General features: G+C 38.3%; 1 protein-coding gene across 2 annotated transcripts in view; it reads left to right on the forward strand.

Annotated features, from left to right (window-relative positions):
• The first annotated feature begins 342 nt into the window (after positions 1-342).
• ADSS2 (adenylosuccinate synthase 2) overlaps positions 343-18265 on the forward strand; it is a 31383-nt gene continuing 13460 nt past the window's right edge. The window contains exons 1-4 of one of the 2 annotated variants that reach the window (XM_063306164.1): positions 343-657; positions 13846-13948; positions 16388-16456; positions 17692-17742. In XM_063306164.1, the coding sequence (XP_063162234.1) occupies positions 484-657; positions 13846-13948; positions 16388-16456; positions 17692-17742 (397 nt within the window). In that variant the 5' untranslated portion in view covers positions 343-483. The remainder of the gene's footprint in view (positions 658-13845; positions 13949-16387; positions 16457-17691; positions 17743-18265) is intronic. The other variant, XM_063306159.1, reaches the window with a different exon arrangement.

Genomic DNA, 18265 nt, shown 5'->3' on the forward strand with positions numbered 1-18265 from the left:
CCACAGGAAGCTCCGGCGTGGGCTGGTCCATGAAGTCACGAAGAGTGGAAAGCGACTGAACGAATAAACAACAGACTAACAAGCCTCCCCTACCATGGAACAACGGCTCCTTAGTAGCCCTATCCAGTCGCTCCTTCCCACGTTCGGGCGAGACGAACAGCATCTATGCTTCCCAGGATGACCCGCGGCGACGTTAGCCCAGTAGCATCCTGGGCAGCGTAGTCCCTTCTTCTATATATGGGCACGAAGCGGCGGCCTTTTCAGACTATGCAAATGAGGAGGCGGGTCTCTTGATCCCGCGTACAAGAGGGCTATCGAAGAATGACCAATAGGCGGCGGGCAGCGCAGTTGTCGGATGCGGCAACGGTGTACCTTCTGTATGAGAAGGCGGGGAAGAAGGCGCCTTCGCCGGCCGAGCCGTTTCCTCCTTTCCTCCTCGCATGTGTCTTGCGAACGAGCAGGGGACATTCGCCTGCGGGAGCCATGTCTGAAAGCGGCTCCGCGTCCGCCGCCGCCACCATCCCTAATGGAGGGAGCGCCTCCCGGCATCCTGGCAACAAAGTCACTGTAGTCCTGGGAGCACAATGGGGCGACGAAGGGAAGGGGAAAGTGGTGGATCTGCTGGCGCAGGACGCGGACGTCGTCTGCAGGTGCCAGGTGAGCGTCCCGACGGGCCGAGGGGGTGTCACCTTGAGCCTTCTGGAGGCGAAGCCCTTGCCGGCTCAAGACAAAGGCGGCAGCGCGGTCCAAAGGCACCTTTGGAGCCTTTCCCGCCTTGGTTGCTAGAGAGGCTGCTGCGCGCTGGGTCGATTAATTGCGCCCCTTCATCTGTCTGCCTCTCGGGCTTGCTCGCCTTCGGTCCCCCCCGCTTTTTTCACAGCGGGGCTTCCCGGGAACGCTTAGCGTGATTGCTCCCATGCCGGGTCGCCGCCGCCTTCCGCTACCCGGAGGTACAGTGCCGAAGATGCCGTGCGAATGAATTCCCGTCTTCCCTTACGACGCTGCTTTATGACGGGGACGACGATCGCGGCGATCTCTTTTTTCTTCCTCGGCGAGCCCGTTACGGCCATTTCCCGCCTGAGGAGGGTGGGGATGGCTTTGTCGCCCGCCAGTCGGTTGTCCCTTGTTCCTGCAGTGCAGTAGGCGCGCGATTTGGGCGCGGCAGAAAAGCCTTGCAGGACCAAACATAGGAGTGAACGAGAAGAGCTGTGGTGGCGGGTGAGGCCTTTGCTCTCCCGTTACCAGGAATCTGCCCTCGTCCTCGCTTCCATCCTAAACTCGCCAGTGAGCAGAGAATGAATATTAGGATAAAGAGCAGCAGGTTTTCCTCCTGCCTGAACGAAGGCAACCGAATGATCCAACAAGTTTTTTTTAGTGCGAAAATATACAGAGATCCTGACTCTTCCTACTTGTGCCCTTTTTGATGTTGTTCCTATCAGTCAGGTACACTGAGGTGCTGTGGAAGTGATATAAGAACATACATTACAGTCCATCAGGATTAAGCCTTAAAAGACTTGTCTGTAGTTGAATGACTTTGCAGGTATTGAGTTAGTCCATACATTGATGAAATTACAATTTGTAGTCGAATTATTCCTGGACTTGGCTAATATTCACAGCTAAGTCTTCCATGTATGCCCAAGAAATTCATAATTTTATCTTACTAGGGCAGCCTCTTGTTGCATCAGAAACTGGGTTCTCCAGTCTTCAGAAATGATAAATGAGGGAGATGAAGAACCTGTGATGAATACATTAAGGTCCACACAAGTGCTATGAGTGTTCTGTGTCTAGACTGTCATCTGTTTATTTCAAAACAGACTCAGACTGGGAAAAGGTTGCTCAGCCATAAGCTTTGTACCTAAGGTGGGACTAGAACTCACAGTCTCCTGGTTTCTAGCCTGATGGCTTAACCACTATAGCAGACTTAGCTCTCTCTTAGTTCCACACTTAGAAGTTGAAAAATAAGATTGCCTACAATAGCTAGACTAATTCTAAAATCAGACACAGTAATGAAGTAGGCTTCATTGTCTGTCTGCTTTGTACAAGTTAGGACAAAACCTTGGCATCTTTTTTGTTTGTTTATTTTTAAGAGGAAACAAAAATGAAACACACCGTCTTGTTTAGGAACACTAAAGTGGTTTTTGCACAAGTCATCTACTTTATGGACATTTGGCAGTGTTACTTTGTAAATTTTTTTACAAAGGATCAGCTTAAATGAGGCTTTCCTTGTTTACAGCCATCAAGAATAAGCAAGTAACAATGTTGTTTAAAGAATGGGCTTAGATATTGTTCGATGCAACAAATTTTTACCACTTCCTACGTCTCCTGAAAAACATCTCAGAAGGTCAGAGAAGCTTCCAGACCTGCCAATGCTATTGTGTTAATGCAAAAAAGGAAAGAAGGTAATAATAATGAATCCAGCTCAGGGACCTTGGCATGTGACAGATTTGTGAAATGCTTTGAGGATAAATCACTTATATTGGTGTTGACTGGAATGTTGCTTTCAATACATTACATACAGAAGTGTCCAGTACATCTTCTTGTTTAATGTACGGGATCGAATCTAAGGATGTATATAAGAAGCTTGTAGCTGTCTGGTCTACCATATGCTGTCTCAACTCCTGATCATCTTGGCTTAATAGATATAGTCAAAGGGGATTATCTGAGTGTATCCAAGATGTAGTGAAAACATGTCTGCATGATAGACTGATGCTGTCAGCCTTGAAGGAAGCATTGATCCATCCACTCCTAAATAAGCATCAATCCATCCATCCCCCACCCCACCCCTTTTGAGCAAATTACTGTATTTGAGAACGTGTACCATATTTGTGCAGCTGTAGATACTCTTGGAGAGCCCTGATATAGGTTAAGACTTGGTTTTGGGTAGAATCAGCCAAGCCAGGTAGAGGACTTCCTGCAAGATAGAGTCAGGGGGTGTATTATTTTATTGATCCTGCTTGGTCTCTTAATGGCTTTTGATACCATCAGCTATGCTGTTCTCCTGGATCATCTCTGTAAGTTGCATAGACTACTAAAATGAATCTACTACTTGCGGAGATATGTCAGAGAGTAGTATTTGGTAGCTGCATTCTGGCAACAAGCTGTAGTGTGCTGCAAATCATTGCTTTGTCCCCAATATTATCTAACATCTGTATGAAGCTGTTGGAGATGGTCGTCAAGAGTTCAGGGGCAAAGTGTAATCAGTATGCCAATGACACTCGGTTCCCTTCCATAATACTCATACAGGAGAGGCTGTATGTGTTCTGAAGCTGGATAAGTGATGGGGTGGGATGCGGAGTAATGAAGGAGTTTGAATCCTGAGAAGATGGAGAGGTTGTGGGTGGGTGAGTAAAGGAAATGGGGATGCACTTCCTCAGAAAGTGATAAGTAGTTTGGGCATACATCTGAAGTCATTGTCATTGGAGGCCTAGGTGGCCTGTGCAGCCAGAAATTGCCTGTTACCAGCTTTGGTCAGCGTAGTAATTGTTGGTATAGCAACTAGGACAGAGGCAGCCTAGCTAATGTTGTTTACACACCAGTACCCTTGCATTTGGATTACTGAACTGTGCTGTATGCAAAGTTACCCTTTCATTTGATCCAATTGTAGCTGGTTGGAATGCAGTAGTCAAGTTGCTGAATGGGACACCTGCCTATAGTCAGGTTACACCTCAGTTGAAGCAACTGCACTGACTGCCAATTAGCTACTGAACCAAGTTCAAGGTTTTTTTTTTATAACATATAGATCACTAAATAACTTGGGACTGTTACAGACTTGGTTGATTATTAAGATCATTTGGGAGATCCCAGTCTTTGTGAGGTGCCTACCCTAACATCTTTTAGTTGCCCTTTAAAGGCCTTTCTCTTCACATTGGTCTTGTCCCCGCTGCAGGGCAAATCAGATAGGAAACATGACTAGATGAGCTAATTCTACCTTATTGTAAAGCTGCATTGACAGAATCTTGCAAGTCTGAAAATACATTTCTTCCCTCCCCCATCTCCTTTATTACCCGAGAAACTAGGGAAGGTCCCTTCTGAGCGTCTTATCTGACTGTTCCCTTGGCAGCATCTCTTTGCCCAGTCTCCCAAGGTCATTCCCACATACCATTATAGGTCTTCCGTTTCTGAATATTTTCCATCTCTCTCCCTCTCTCTCTCTCTCTCTCTGTGTTTTATTACTTAGAATGTTTTTATTGTAAAACACTTAGAGACGTAGTTGTATGGAAAGGGTTATATAAGTATATTTAATATATAATTTATAAATTTTAATAGACTTATAAAATATAATTTGTTCCTACTATTCTGTCTTTTTTTTATCCATTAGGGCATTGCTGGGTTGATCAATCAAATCTCTTGTTGAAATATTCACTCTTTTTCAATTTGTGCCATTAAGTCTCCTTGGTACTATTTGATACTTTTGGAATTACTTAAGGAATTGCTAATTGATTGAAATAATTTTGGTGTGGCAAGGCCAATCTTTTCCTATTGGGATAATGTGAATAGTTCCTATTCAGGAATGCAGTTTTCATATGGAAGTGATTTGTTCTTGTTTTCTCTTAGGATGTTTTTTCAACTTCCCAGTCCAGCCTACAGCTGTGGGATTTCCAGCCATTCTGCCATCCAAATACTACCCAGGAGTAAGCCTGCTTAGCCTCTGATATCAGCCAGGGTCAAGTAGGTGCTGCCATCTGCTGAAACCCTTTTATTTAAGGAGTTTCAAAACCAGTTTGCACTATAGCATGAATGTCAGCTGTTCAAAATAGGTTTTAAAATAATGATGTCTGAATATCTGCTGGCTGATCTGAACATGGAACTTAAAGAACTTGGAAATTAGAGAAGGATTATGTTTCTTTCCCAAAAATAAATAAAGTGTGATTCAAAGCAACATTTTACAAGGCTATCTTCCTTCTTCAGTTTTAGGTACTTTTTGATAGTATGCCTTCTGAATGATGTAAATATGCTTTGTTAAAAAGTTAGGAAACAAAATTGAGAAGCCTATCCTCTTACTTAAATTCTTTGCAACAGAATTAAGCAGGAAATAGTATGCCACGCCTATGATCCTGTGGAGTTTTGGGGGAGGGGTTGTGCTTGTTTTTTTAAGAAAAGCTCTCCTCAATCTATTAGCTTATTGTAGGATGGTATTACAAGCCAAGCTGTTCAAGGACTCTTTGAATCTCTGTTGCAAATTTACCATAGTCATCTTGGGCAATCAGTTCTTCTGCTCTGTTGGATAAGATAGCAATACTGTACTGTACTTTTTTTTTGTTCATAATACTTGTTTCATAATTCTGAACGTACTTATAAGAAACTGCTACCAGAGGTCAATAATAATGATGTGTTATCCTTTGTTTGCTTCTAGTTATTCAAATAATTTTATGCCATTCTATGTTGATAATTTCTCTTCTAAATATGCCACTAATTACATCTGCAGCTTTATTATATACTTGCCCTGAAATTTTTTTTAATTATTTCTCATATCATACTGCTAATTTAGGCTATCATCCTGAATATGTTACTTGGAAATGAGCCCTATTAAATACAGGGAGAAGATGTATTTCTAAGTAAACATACATGGAATGCACAGTATGGCATGCCAATGATGAACTTACTTTCTGCTGTAGAGTGTTAATTTGTTAGATTACTATATCATTTTCTTTTGAAGCCTGTTTATTTAACTGTTGTGCATGCTGATAAATCTGGATATTTTAGAATTATCAACTAGTGGTCAGATATTGCATTCATGTCTGTAACAATCTTAGCCAACGAGTATGATTTTTTAAATGGTTCTTCTGCCACTGCTGTTACAAAACAAAGCTTTACCACAAGATTTTATTCTTATTAAAATGACATATTGAAATAAATGGGATAGAGGCATCTATATTGTCAAAGCTTACCTTTATTTAATAGCAGTCCTAAGGACTGAATAAGATGAATGTTTTTTCAGTTCTAGATTCAGGAGACTTACTATCTGGTATGTTTGTAATTAGAATATCTGTTATGGATTACAAATGTGTATACAGTAATTGCAATGAGAGAGTGGCCTGTTCTAGCAGTTGTGCTTCTTTACATTTGATACATTTTGCTGATGATCATTCTGATTTCTCCTGATTAAATATTAGACTGATTACATAGGAGTATGTGAACTTGATAGGGGAGAGAATTTGAGGATGTTGTCTGAACATCTTCTTGATCTCGGTGAATCAAGCTGTTATTGCAGTGAGATCAGCATTTGTTCTCCTTTTTTGCTAATCCACAATAGTTCTCCTTTTTTGTTATCTGCAATAGAACTATTAGGGATTCTGCGCATGATACCGTCAGGATCAGTATCTGCAAGATCAGTATCTCTCTGATACTGATATTTGACATATGTTTTGTGAAATGCCATTGAGTTCACATTTAGTGGAGGGACAGTAATAAAAGGTTTCTGGTTTGATTGGACATGGTTTTAAGCATGATTTAACGAAGAATTAAAGTCTAAATAAGTTTATTAATTAATACATAAAATGTTGACCAACTCCAGTATGTCCAAATCAGGGGTGCATTCTTTCTCCTTTTTATGTTATTAATGTGAGAGTGATATTAAAGGTTGAAATCTTCTTTCAGAAGTAGAATATGAAATGTCAGTATAGTTTCTGCTAGCTTGCATTCCTTGGAGAGATGGCTAGATTAGACTATTACTAAAATGTAGTTTAAGGTCATGTATTTTGTTGCTTTCTTTGTATCCGTGGCTCCACTGGGACTTCAGACAAGTTGCTTATTATTTATTTTCAACTCTTAATAGTTAGTTCCTTTGCTCTTAATTCCTTTGCTCTCAAGGAATTAGCTAATATGGTTACTAGTAAACATGGAGATATTTTCATATGCATGTAAATGTTTTTACTCAGTGGAGATAAATCAATGATTTAAAAAAATAAAAACCAGATTTTTCATTTAAATCTGTTATATTTATTCAAGATTTTAAAACTTAAAAAATGTTTCATAAAAATGAATATAGCTCAAAGCATGGAGGTCTCCAGGATTTTACTGATTTTGTCAAAATGATGAAAACAGCGGCATACTGTTGTGCCATAAGCTCCATCCCTTTTGGATGTGCATGCAATTTCATATTGTACATACAAAAGGGGTGGGGCTTGTGTCACAACAGTGCAATGCTGCTTTTATCGTTCTGCTGTCTGTGGATATTGCTGGCTCAGGGATGTAATCAGAAATATCTAATTATATTTTATTTTACTTGCTATTATTGAGATAAGAAATAAATTAATAAACCTCTTAACTTTTCTCTAAAAAAGAAAGAAAGAGAAGATAACTGAATACTGAATTTGAGGTGATAGAGTAGTTCTGGGCAAGGAGGAAGTAATAAAATTCAAGGAAAGACTTCGTTAAATCTAAATTGATTCCTAATGCCTTTATAGTCATGTCTGGATAATTTTGGGAGGGAAACAGCATGGAAATTGTTTGCCATTGCCACCTTTCAGAATTTTTGTTTCTACTTCCCACTCTAACTTACAAATACATTGTTTTCTGGTGAACCTCTATCCAAAAATTAACCAAATTTGATCCTGCTTAGGGTTCTGAATCAGCCATGGTTGGCTAGGTGCTGCTAGTTAGTTGGGTAAAAAAGAGTTTGGATATAAAGGCAAGGGCCAGGGTAGAGGAGTAGAATATGAAATAAAAAGTAAGCAGGACACATTCCTGAGGATTTGAGGAATACATTTTTAGCCCTGCAGTGTATTTTTTGTTATTTAAAACCTAAGCATGCTCTTTTTGGCCATATATTAATGAAGTTCCTGAAGATTGGTATCAGATAGACAAGTACACAAGATGCAGATGGTGCAGCAAAGACATTCATAGTGTGGCATGTCTACACATATAGAACCTTTAAGCTAGTAAATATTTAGTTCTTTTTTAAGGACTTTTTTTTTACTTCATTGCTTTTGGATGTTACTATTGGAATTCTCATGTTTGCTATTGGAATTCTCATGTTTAACAATGAAATGAAAAGTTGTGCCATTATTTATTATTATTTATTTATTTTCTATCCTGCCTTTATTATTTTTATAAATAACTCAAGGCAGCAAACATACCTAATACTCCTTCCTCCTCCTATTTTCCCACAACAGCAACCAAGCTCTGTATCTATGTTCGTTTCAATGGAATGTGTTTGGGTTATGTGCTCGGCTCAAGGACTTTTCCACCGCATCATCAGAAGCCGTTGGGAGGACCTGGGATTGTGAGCCTGGGAAGATTCTACGGGGGGAGGGATCTTGTTTGTACCAAGGGTTTTTTAGTTTGCATTTGGCGCACTTTTCCCATTCTCAGCTTTCTTTGTACTTGCATACTATTCTTAAATAAACTTGATTTTATTAAGCTCCTGCTTGTGAGTCTGAGAGTATTTTAGGATAGGTAACCGTTACACCCTGTGAGGTGAGTTGGGCTGAGAGAGAGTGACCGGCCCAAGGTCACCCAGCCAGCTTTCATGCCTCAGGCAGGACTAGAACTCTCAGTCTCCTGGTTTCTAGCCCGTTGCCTTAACCACTAGATAAATTTTATAAAATTTATGTTTTGGTATCTGAAAAAAATAGCCGGCTCCCAATTTAATGGGGAAGGAGATGGACCATACATGTTGTCTCAGCCACCTCAGTTTCAGACTTTGTTGTGTTGAACAGCAAATTTTGAAAAACAACATAACTTTCACTTGGTTGAACACGAATAGAAAGTTGATACTGTAAAGCAAGGCCTAATATCATAAAACAATAAAGCTCTGCTTAGGTGACACAAACCTGTGGAGAACTCAACCACATAAGCAGTAATAAATAGCCTCTTTGCTCTGTAAATCATACTGCGATGTTGATTAACTACAAGTACAATGTGACTGTTTGCAGCAAGGAAAGCTTCACACACAGTGCTGTACATATGAAGGCATTCACAGGAGTTCAAATTCTTGTAGTACAGCTTAGAGAGAGAATGCCACTGTTTACATTATGAGTTCTACACTGGCTTGTGTTACATGAACAATGCTTTGGGCCTGTACTAAAGTAAACAAAAAGAGAATCAATTTTCACATGTTTCCAGAGTGGTAGCTACGTGAGTCTTTTATAGGAAACTCAATAAAAACTCTTAAAGGTTCCCCATCTGAACACAACACTAACCATCTGAATTTGAGGGAGCATGACAGTGGGATATGGGGACAGGATTACCGTTTGGATCTGTCTATCACATACTTTAAGCCCCAAATTAGCCCTGAGGCATTTATGAAGATTCTTAAATTTGTGCAAAAAATGAATGCAGTTTCAGTGTTGATCACATGAAAAAAAAATGCTTCAGTGTGTTTTGAATATGTATGAATGCATCCATCCATGAAGTCCTTGCCCATATCTGTAGTTAAAGGTTTTCTGGTAACTGCCAGAAACGATTGATAATGATAGATATTACCTAGATTTTCTTGGAAGAGAAAATGAGTTGATTTAAATTATTGACCGGTCATTGGATGAAAAAAACAATGATGATAATAATATTAATAATATAATCTAAACAAAGATGTAAAATACCATGTTTGAGTTGAGTTTAGTCAGAATTATTCTTAAATTTCATTTTCCTTGATTCGTATATTTCCTAAACATGCAAATAGAATATTATTTACACTTCTGTTAACATGACAGAATCCAAAATAGGGATTTGATTCTTGTAATGGGGTTACTCACTTTTTTTGGGGGGTGGGAGAAATTCTGTCCCTGCCCAGCGTGTTCTTTCAAGTCCTAAAGGGCTAGATGGATAGATGTAGCGGAAAAAGACATAAATAACTGGGCATAAAGCAATATTAAGAATTGTGGGAGTAGTCTTCCCTAAGTGCAAGCAAGATATATGCCTGCATGGTGAATAAGAGCTAACCGGCATGGAAGAAATGTTTGCCACTATAGGAACGATAATATATGTCTAAATATTTCATGTGAGGTTACTGGGGCTCAAGCAGAAATTGTCACCTTTTAAAAGGCTTCTTTCTTTGACTGCTGGTGTCTTTGTGTATCAGATTTTGCTTTATGAATTAAATTGGTGGCTTGTAACTGTTCAGTACTGTACAGTGTTTCTGGATACAAGATTTAAATGCAGTCCCCACACAGTGACCATTTCTAACCCCCGTGTACCCTGTCCTTGTGCTCTACTTGTGTTTTTTCTAGCTGTGCTGAAAATACCTTTACGGAAAGCATTGCTGCATATTTCTCAGAATAAGACAGTGCTGGAAATTGCGGTTGTTCAATAGCTGTATCTTACATGAATTTAGCTGATGCCAATGCTAATAAATCCTTATTTCTTTGAGACACATGGCAGATCTGTGAATGTTTTTAGAGCACAAACTCCATACAAAAATAATTTTGTCTGCTTTATGGTAGTATGTCAGGAAATCGTTTCAAACGAGTTTGTATTGATGACTGGCTCAGGTTTTCTGTCCCTACAGGCTCAAATTATCAGATGGTCCAAGATCTAGCTTCTTGATCAGCTGTAATGCAGCAAAACCTACAAACAAGACTGGCTTCTTAACATCTTCCTTAGTGATGTCAACAAACCCATCACCCAACCAAGGAGAAGATGAGGCTTCTGCATTTCAGAATCAAACTGCAGATATTTGAAAGAGACATAAACTAGTAGTAATGGGGGACTTCAATTATCCTACCATCTGTTGGGAGTCAAACTCTCCCTAACATGTTTCTATCACTTGTATTGCTGCCAACTTCAAAAATTTTAAGATAGCTCAAGAAAGAATAGTGCTAGATGCTGACTAGCAGACTTAGTCAAAGTTCTAGCATGAATATTGAGTAATGCTACACTACAAATTCTTAACAATTGAAGAAACATATCACACTTTTTCAAATCAATGTATAACTGCATGCAGAAACAGAATATTTGTAAACAGAGCCCTTGAATATTTTGATAGTCTACAATCTCATAGGTTGTACTCTTGAATTTCATATTGCTATGCTGGCTGAGTGGGGAAAGGGGAGATAATGTGCCAGAACACAGTGCTGAATCTCTGTGAGAGGAGGGAGTATAATATCTTGCTTGATCCTGTGAGATACATGTAGCCAGAATTCCTTTTAGGAATTCTCACAAGGTTTGCAGAATTAAAATTTAAAAGTGTTCTATCCTCTTAATATGACAAATAAAATCCAAGACTAAAGAAGGAAATTTTTGCTCAAATGTGTCAAAACTTTAGTTGTATAATGCTGTGACTCTTTGCTGAAACTGTAAGTGGTCAAATAGGAAATTGCTCAATTAGCATGGAATTAAAAGCACATCTAGAATATGGAGCATTTTTTGCTTTTTTTGATCTATGAGAGAATCTGAGACAATTAAAATTTAGAGGTATGTGCCTGGCATATCAGTTTTCTCATCTCTCAGCCTAATTTCTAATTTCTCACCTTAGAGTTTGCCATACCCCAAGAGATTTCACAAGCATGTAGCCATTATGGAGGACCATCTCCATCTTTGGATAATAGTGGACAACTGTTTTCTGGGAGCAAACTCACATTACACATCTGAACACTAAATTCTGGTTTTATTGGATATTACAACGGGCCCAATGGGAAGAGGAATACTTTTGTTGGCTATATCACAAAAGGAGCTGAAATTACATTTTAGTCTAGGTATAAATAAAGCGTAGAAAGGTTCTTTAAAACATTTTAAAGAAAAAGCATGAAGCTACAGCACTCCACTTTTGAGTTCCACGTTGGAATTAAATACTTTATTTTGGATGAATGGAAGAGAAAATGTGAGAGAAATGAATTAATGAGACTCTCAAATAAACTGTAGACAGATGCACAAGAGGCTTTCTGAATTGCCTGTGGTATTAAAGCATGTCAGAGATAGTGTGGTCTACTTCTATAAATATCCCAATAAATGATACTGTATTAAGTTGGCTTTGAATATTTTATTCAGTTTTCAATTAGCACAACTATCAAATATTCAACAGTAGCATAGCTATAAGGCTTCTTTTTTTTGTTGTAGGATTTCAGTGTCCATGCTGAATTGCCAGTTAAGTGCAGTTCAGAAGTACAGTGCAAGCCTTCCATCATGGCCGTGGAACCTATCTTAGCTAGTATCTGGTACATGTACTCAGCAGGGCTCATATACTCACAGCGTTGGAAGGAAACTTGAAGGTCTTCACCCACTGCCTGGGTCAGGAATCCAAGATTCCAGGAGGCAGGCTGTTCCACTGTTTAGGAGCTCTCATGGTCAGGAAATGCTTCCTAATTTGAGTTTGGATCTCCCTCTGTAATGCTTTTGTCTATTGGTTCTTATCGTCCCCTTGGATGCTGCCTAGGATAAACGCACACTCTTTTTGTTGTGTCACCCCTTCAAGTATTGAAAGACTGCTATCATGTCTCCCCTTAGTCATCTCTTCTTTAAGCTAAACATACCCCTTGCTATCTTTGTCAGGTAGTAAATGACTTGACACCAAGAAACTTGAAGTGGGCTGGGGGACACAGTTTTGCTATTTTTTCTGTATTTCTTGGTGGGTTTTTATACCATTAACTGTAGTATCCTTTTGGAAACTGGTTGAAACTGGGTCTTGGGGGGGGCTGTGTTTTACAGTGGTTTGCATCATGTCCAGGAAGCAAAGGAGACTGTTTTTTGGCCCCTGCTGTCTCAGCACATAGGAATTCTGTGAAGATGCAACTATTTCACTAGGCTTTTAACTGTTAGATGATTTTAACATTTGTTTTATCACTAATTTTAATTTGTATTGATAACTTATTATATTCTGTTTTTCTTCTTAAATTTTGTTAGTTGCCTTGAGTGCTCACCAGAGCATTAAGGCAAACCGTAAATCAAGTTAGGAACTATAAATATAACTATTGCATTCTTCAATACTTCTCTCTTTTTCTAGATGTTGTTATTATTACTATTATTTTAAATTTATTATAGCTACCCACTCCAGCTTTATTTCATCAGCTAAAGTGTCCATATCATTCCGTGTGTGTGTGTGTATGTGTATTCATCTGAGCAGAAGTATTATATTTAATGGCATACTTGCACAAGTGGTTTACCATGGTTACTGCTGTAGTATTTACATATTTGTGAAAAGTATCTATATTTTAATGTATTTATTTATTTTATTTAGGCTCTGCCCAACTCCAGACAAAATAAAAATAACTCCAGACTGACTCTTGGCAGCTCACAGTGCAAGACAATATAAAAATAACAATCTACATAAAACAGTAAACAGATGTGAATGTCAATTGTTAATGAGCAGCATGCTAGTTCATAGTATTAAATTGCACCTAGTTGTCATCTGCTGTAGGAATAAACAAAATTGCGTAAATATGCCCCGCTTTGCTAAGCATTATATGCAACTCTAGCTTGTTTCTCTGCTAACAAGCCAGGATTCCTGGTTTGCATATACCACAAACCATAGACAGAGCCATTCAGTTTTCTTGATGTTTCTGATTTCTGGACAAGCCAAGCAGAAATTCTTGATCAAAATGCATATATTTGAAAACTATTAAATTAATGGAAGTGTCAGTACTTTAAAGGCTAATGAAATATTTCTTTCATTAAAACAACCCACTGCAGTTCTAAATTTTATAAAAACAAGTTGCCCCCTGTCAATAAATAGTTTTTACTTACTTATTAATACACTTCAATGAAAAGGCACATTGGAAGAAGCAGTCAAGTGGATATCAGTGCACTCAAGAATATTAATAGGGGATTTCTTGTTTATGCTATTAAGATAAGATATATGCCCTCTAGCTGTAAAAAAGGGTTTGTTGAAAAAGTCAAGGTAGCTTTAGTGAGAATATAATTTTTCATATTTATTTTTATATAAAGCTAAATACAATAAATTTTGTTCAACAGGGAGGCAATAATGCTGGACATACAGTTGTTGTGGATTCTGTGGAATATGATTTTCATCTCTTGCCCAGTGGTATCATCAATCCAAAAGTCACAGCATTTATTGGTAAGTAATTTTTACTACTGTACAAACATACTACTCTGTATTCCAGGGCTTCTTGATCCTAGGTCTGAATAATATTCAAGACCTCAATGTATGTACAAAATTTGAAATGTATTGTGCAGTAACTACAGTTACTATCTAAATGAGGATATATCTCACTTGCTTTAATATCTGTGCAAATAAAGAAGGAAACACACATTTCTACCCCAGCTAGTGGTATCTGTGGAAATGATTTGTTTGTTTTTGTTTCCTCTTAGGACCACACTATTTGTAGTTCTGCTTTTGATGTTTAGCTTTATTTATAACTAGCTGCAAAAATCATTGAAACAATGCTGGGAAACCTCTCAAGTTAAAATGGGGAAGGAAGAGCAATAAATATGCAGATTGTATTTGGGTGTTGCTGCTGTTTTTTCACTCCTGAGTGATACTAATGCTAGCTTTGGGGGATCGCTTTGATAGGTGAAACAGTGTTTTATTATTATGCAGTAATTTGCAGAAGATATGCCATTTCCAAATAAGCTGATATAAGGATGCTAAACAAAAGGAATTGCCTATTCCTTGCTGTGTGCCACAGGATGATCCTGTTTATCTGACCTCAGAATTCAGGGTGAACGCATTACCATCTGTCTTTCCTAGTAAATCTAATGGCAATGCAAAGTGGGAACCAAGACTGTATCATTTACCTTTTCTGAGTCATTCTTCTTCTATTTCCATACATGAATATAATTTTTATATCTGCTTTATACATGAAAAAAATCAAGCTTTTATTGGTTAAACTGCACAGGTGACATCCTACATGAAAACTAGGAATCGGCTAAGCAGGTTCCCTATGTCTGTTGGAACTTTTACAAGTAAAAATTATGATACCCACTCATGCAAGTCTGGCAGTAGGATAGGCAGTAGCCAGCTGCATTCCTCATATGGCAGACATACTCAGCAGCACTATATTATAGAGTAGCCCACCCCAACCTATCCCCTTTAACTGTCTTGGACTACAGCTCACCTTATCCTCAACCATCATGATAGAAGTTGCAGTTTAATGAGTCTGGAGGATACTCTTTTCAGGAATAGCTGCAAACATTATAGATGCTCTTTTTCACAAAGGACATTTTTGAGCAGTAACAGCAGTTATACCATAGAGAATAAGGAAATATTTTAATCCTGTTTTATTGTAAGCTGCCCAGAGTCCCCCCGTAGGGGAGAGTTGGGCAGTGAATAAATTTATAAAATAAAATAAAAAATATGCCTTGCTTAAAGTTCCCATAATGACATCTATGAGTCCAATGCAGCCATGGACACCTCTCTTAAGTAATGAGAAGTTGGCATAGTATAAAGCAAAGAGCCAGACTCTGTAGTTTTATTTTCAGAAAATGTATTTTGGCCTTACATTGATACCCTAGACATTCTTATAAAATTAAAATGCCAGGTGGCAGTAGCCGAATGCTTTGTTTGGAAGGCATCTGCTTGTCCAATATGAAGACAAAGTTAAGCTGCATCTCATAGTCCTGAGGAGGTTAAGAATAGGTGGGAAATTTTCATCATTTTGTCTTCTAGACTGTGGCTGCCACTGATGATAGGAACCAAGTTGTAAATGATATGCCCCTATGTGGCAGCCATTTTGTGAGAGCAGTCACAACTTCCTCTAAATCTCAGATGGTCCTTCATTCCAGAAGCAGTGGGTAAACAGGTATATGGATAGGCATATGGAATAGTATTACCATGTTGACCTGAAAGCAATATTGGGTCATTTTCCCCAAAATATCTGGGAAGGCTATCTTAGATTCTCTAAAAAAAGGTAGGTTCTTTTTCTGTTTGTCTGTGTTTTCTGTTTGAAGAATAGTCTTAAATATGGGTTTGTTTGTTTTTTGATAAATGCGGTAGTTTTAAATGTTGATGGCAACAACCTGAAAAATTTTAAAATGTGTACTTTCCATAGAAGTAATTTCAGGTTAAATTGTAAGCTCTGATACAAGTAATAAGTAGAAATTAGTTCATATTAACTAACTCTAGTGTGAAAGTAAAATTCTCAAATTCTTCAGTCTGTATCCAGTGGCTGTATTATGCTAACTGAGAGTGCGTACTCTTAGGTAAATTGAGCCTCCAGATTTGTGTTAATCTCTCTACTGAATGAAAGACCCTCCCTTCCATATCCTACATTGTTCCAGAGGATGCTTCAACCCTCTGGCTCCAGTGGAGGAGCAATTGGGAGAGGTGGTGAGAAGATAAAAAGTGGGTGCTTTGCCTTGCATGAGAAAAAGTATTTTCTGGCAATCCAAAATCACCAATACATAGAATTTTTATATTGGAAGTGAAATGATAAAAATATGAAGTATATAATAGTATTTGCATTATTTTATCATACTCCAAAATGTGGCCTTTGGAAGAGACTTGCAACATATCTTACATTATTCATTGAACTTTCTCTTTTATGGTTTTTTCCAGGAAATGGTGTGGTAATTCATCTGCCAGGATTGTTTGAAGAAGCAGAGAAAAATGTTAAAAAAGGAAAAGGTGAGAATAGCTTGGTAAGATAGTATTTGAAAAAGGTTCTCATGGTCTTCTCACAACGGTATAGTAGAACTGAGTGTTTGTTAATGTGCTGTTCCCATTCAGTTGCCTTATATCCAATTAGCAATTAAATAAACAATTCCCATTGGCTTTTTTTCTTAGAAAATACTTACTTGTTTCATGTAGCTAATATCTGTAGCAGTACAGTGCTCTAAAATGGAAATGAGGTAAGTATGATGCTAAATTAGATAATATCTAATAGCATATCATAAAAATAAAAAGCCTTTATAAAAATACATTATAAGCGGAAGAACAAACACTACCTATTTCAGTTGAATCCAGTTGTACCTATCTGAACCAATCCTCCAAAGCATCCCACTGTCCTGTCCTCTAACTCTACTTTAGCAGCTAGGAAGATCCTTCAGAGCAGTTCTGAAGACAGGATTTGCAGGAGAAGGAGGGGAACTCTCACTGCATGAACCCAAGTTCACTTATGTGATGTTAGAGACCCCCACCCGAGTTTTTGGTGAAAGTTCAAAGTTTAGAAGTCTCATTGTGGTTCAAACTTTTTAGCTTTGTCTGCCAGATAGAGTCATTCTGTCAAATACCACTTTTTTAAAATGGATTTAAAAAATTAAATCTCCAAGCACAACTCAACTGCTGTCAGCCCTCCCAGGTAAATCAGGCAGGAAACACAGCCAGCTGAGCTAATTCTACTTTATTGCAACAGAATCTTGCAAATGCAAATCTCCCATTGTCTCTTTTTACAGCCTGATCAATTAGGGCAGATCCTTCCTAAGTTTCTTTCTCTGACCGTTAAGCAGCTGTGGGCTCCTTCCTCTTTTATCTGATAGTTCCCTAGGCAGTATTTGTTCCTCTGTCCCTCAAAGTCATTCCCACATACCATTACAACTGCATTGGCATCATATAGTTTTTCTGGTAGCAATGTGGAAATGGGTTGCTGCTGTCCTCCTCTGGGATTTTTCTTTTTCCTTTCTACTCTAGCTTGCAGCCCTGGAATTCCCAAATGGTTTCCCATCCAAGCACTTACCAGGACTGACTCTGCATAGCTTTTTGAGATCAGCCCAGATTGGTTAGGTGAAATCCTGTGCATACTTACTTGGGAGTAATAGCAATTTGACTTAGTGGAACATACTCTTGCATAGATATGCATAGGATTGCACTATTAAACATTGAAAAGTAAAATTAATGAATATTACCTAATATTTCTTCAAAAGGTTTAGAAGGCTGGGAAAAAAGGCTAATTATATCGGACAGAGCCCATATTGGTAAGTAAATATATTGACTGCATTCATAACAGTATCTGTATTAATTCTGATTCTTTATGAAGTCATGATTTCTTGATGAATTCTTCACAATAATATAAACTAGGCTCCTGAGGCTGCACAGAAAGTTTCCATATATATAGCGGAGCCTTTTTGAGGTTTCCTCCCCCTATAGCATAATTCAGCAACTAGCTCTGGGGATACTTGGGTCTAACATCTCGCAAAATACAAGGAGCTAATTGTCAATTCTTAAATTACTTACTACAATTCCAAACACCATTTTTTATGTCTGTAGCATCCTAGGACTGCATTTAGGGGAAAGTATGATTAGTATTGTGTGCCTCAAACCAGTTTTTTCTAATTATACTTAGTTTCACTGAGTCTCACTGAGATTCTGATTTTAAAACCAGCTTAGTGTTTTAGAATCAAATGCTGACTTCTCTCGAATTAAAAGGTAAGTTTTTCAACAGGATGGTTACCCTTTTCTCCAATTAGTCTGGCAACTAAATTGTTCAGCCAGGGAATA

This window comes from Candoia aspera, chromosome 1, assembly GCF_035149785.1.
Source record: "Candoia aspera isolate rCanAsp1 chromosome 1, rCanAsp1.hap2, whole genome shotgun sequence".
Lineage (NCBI taxonomy): Eukaryota > Metazoa > Chordata > Lepidosauria > Squamata > Boidae > Candoia > Candoia aspera.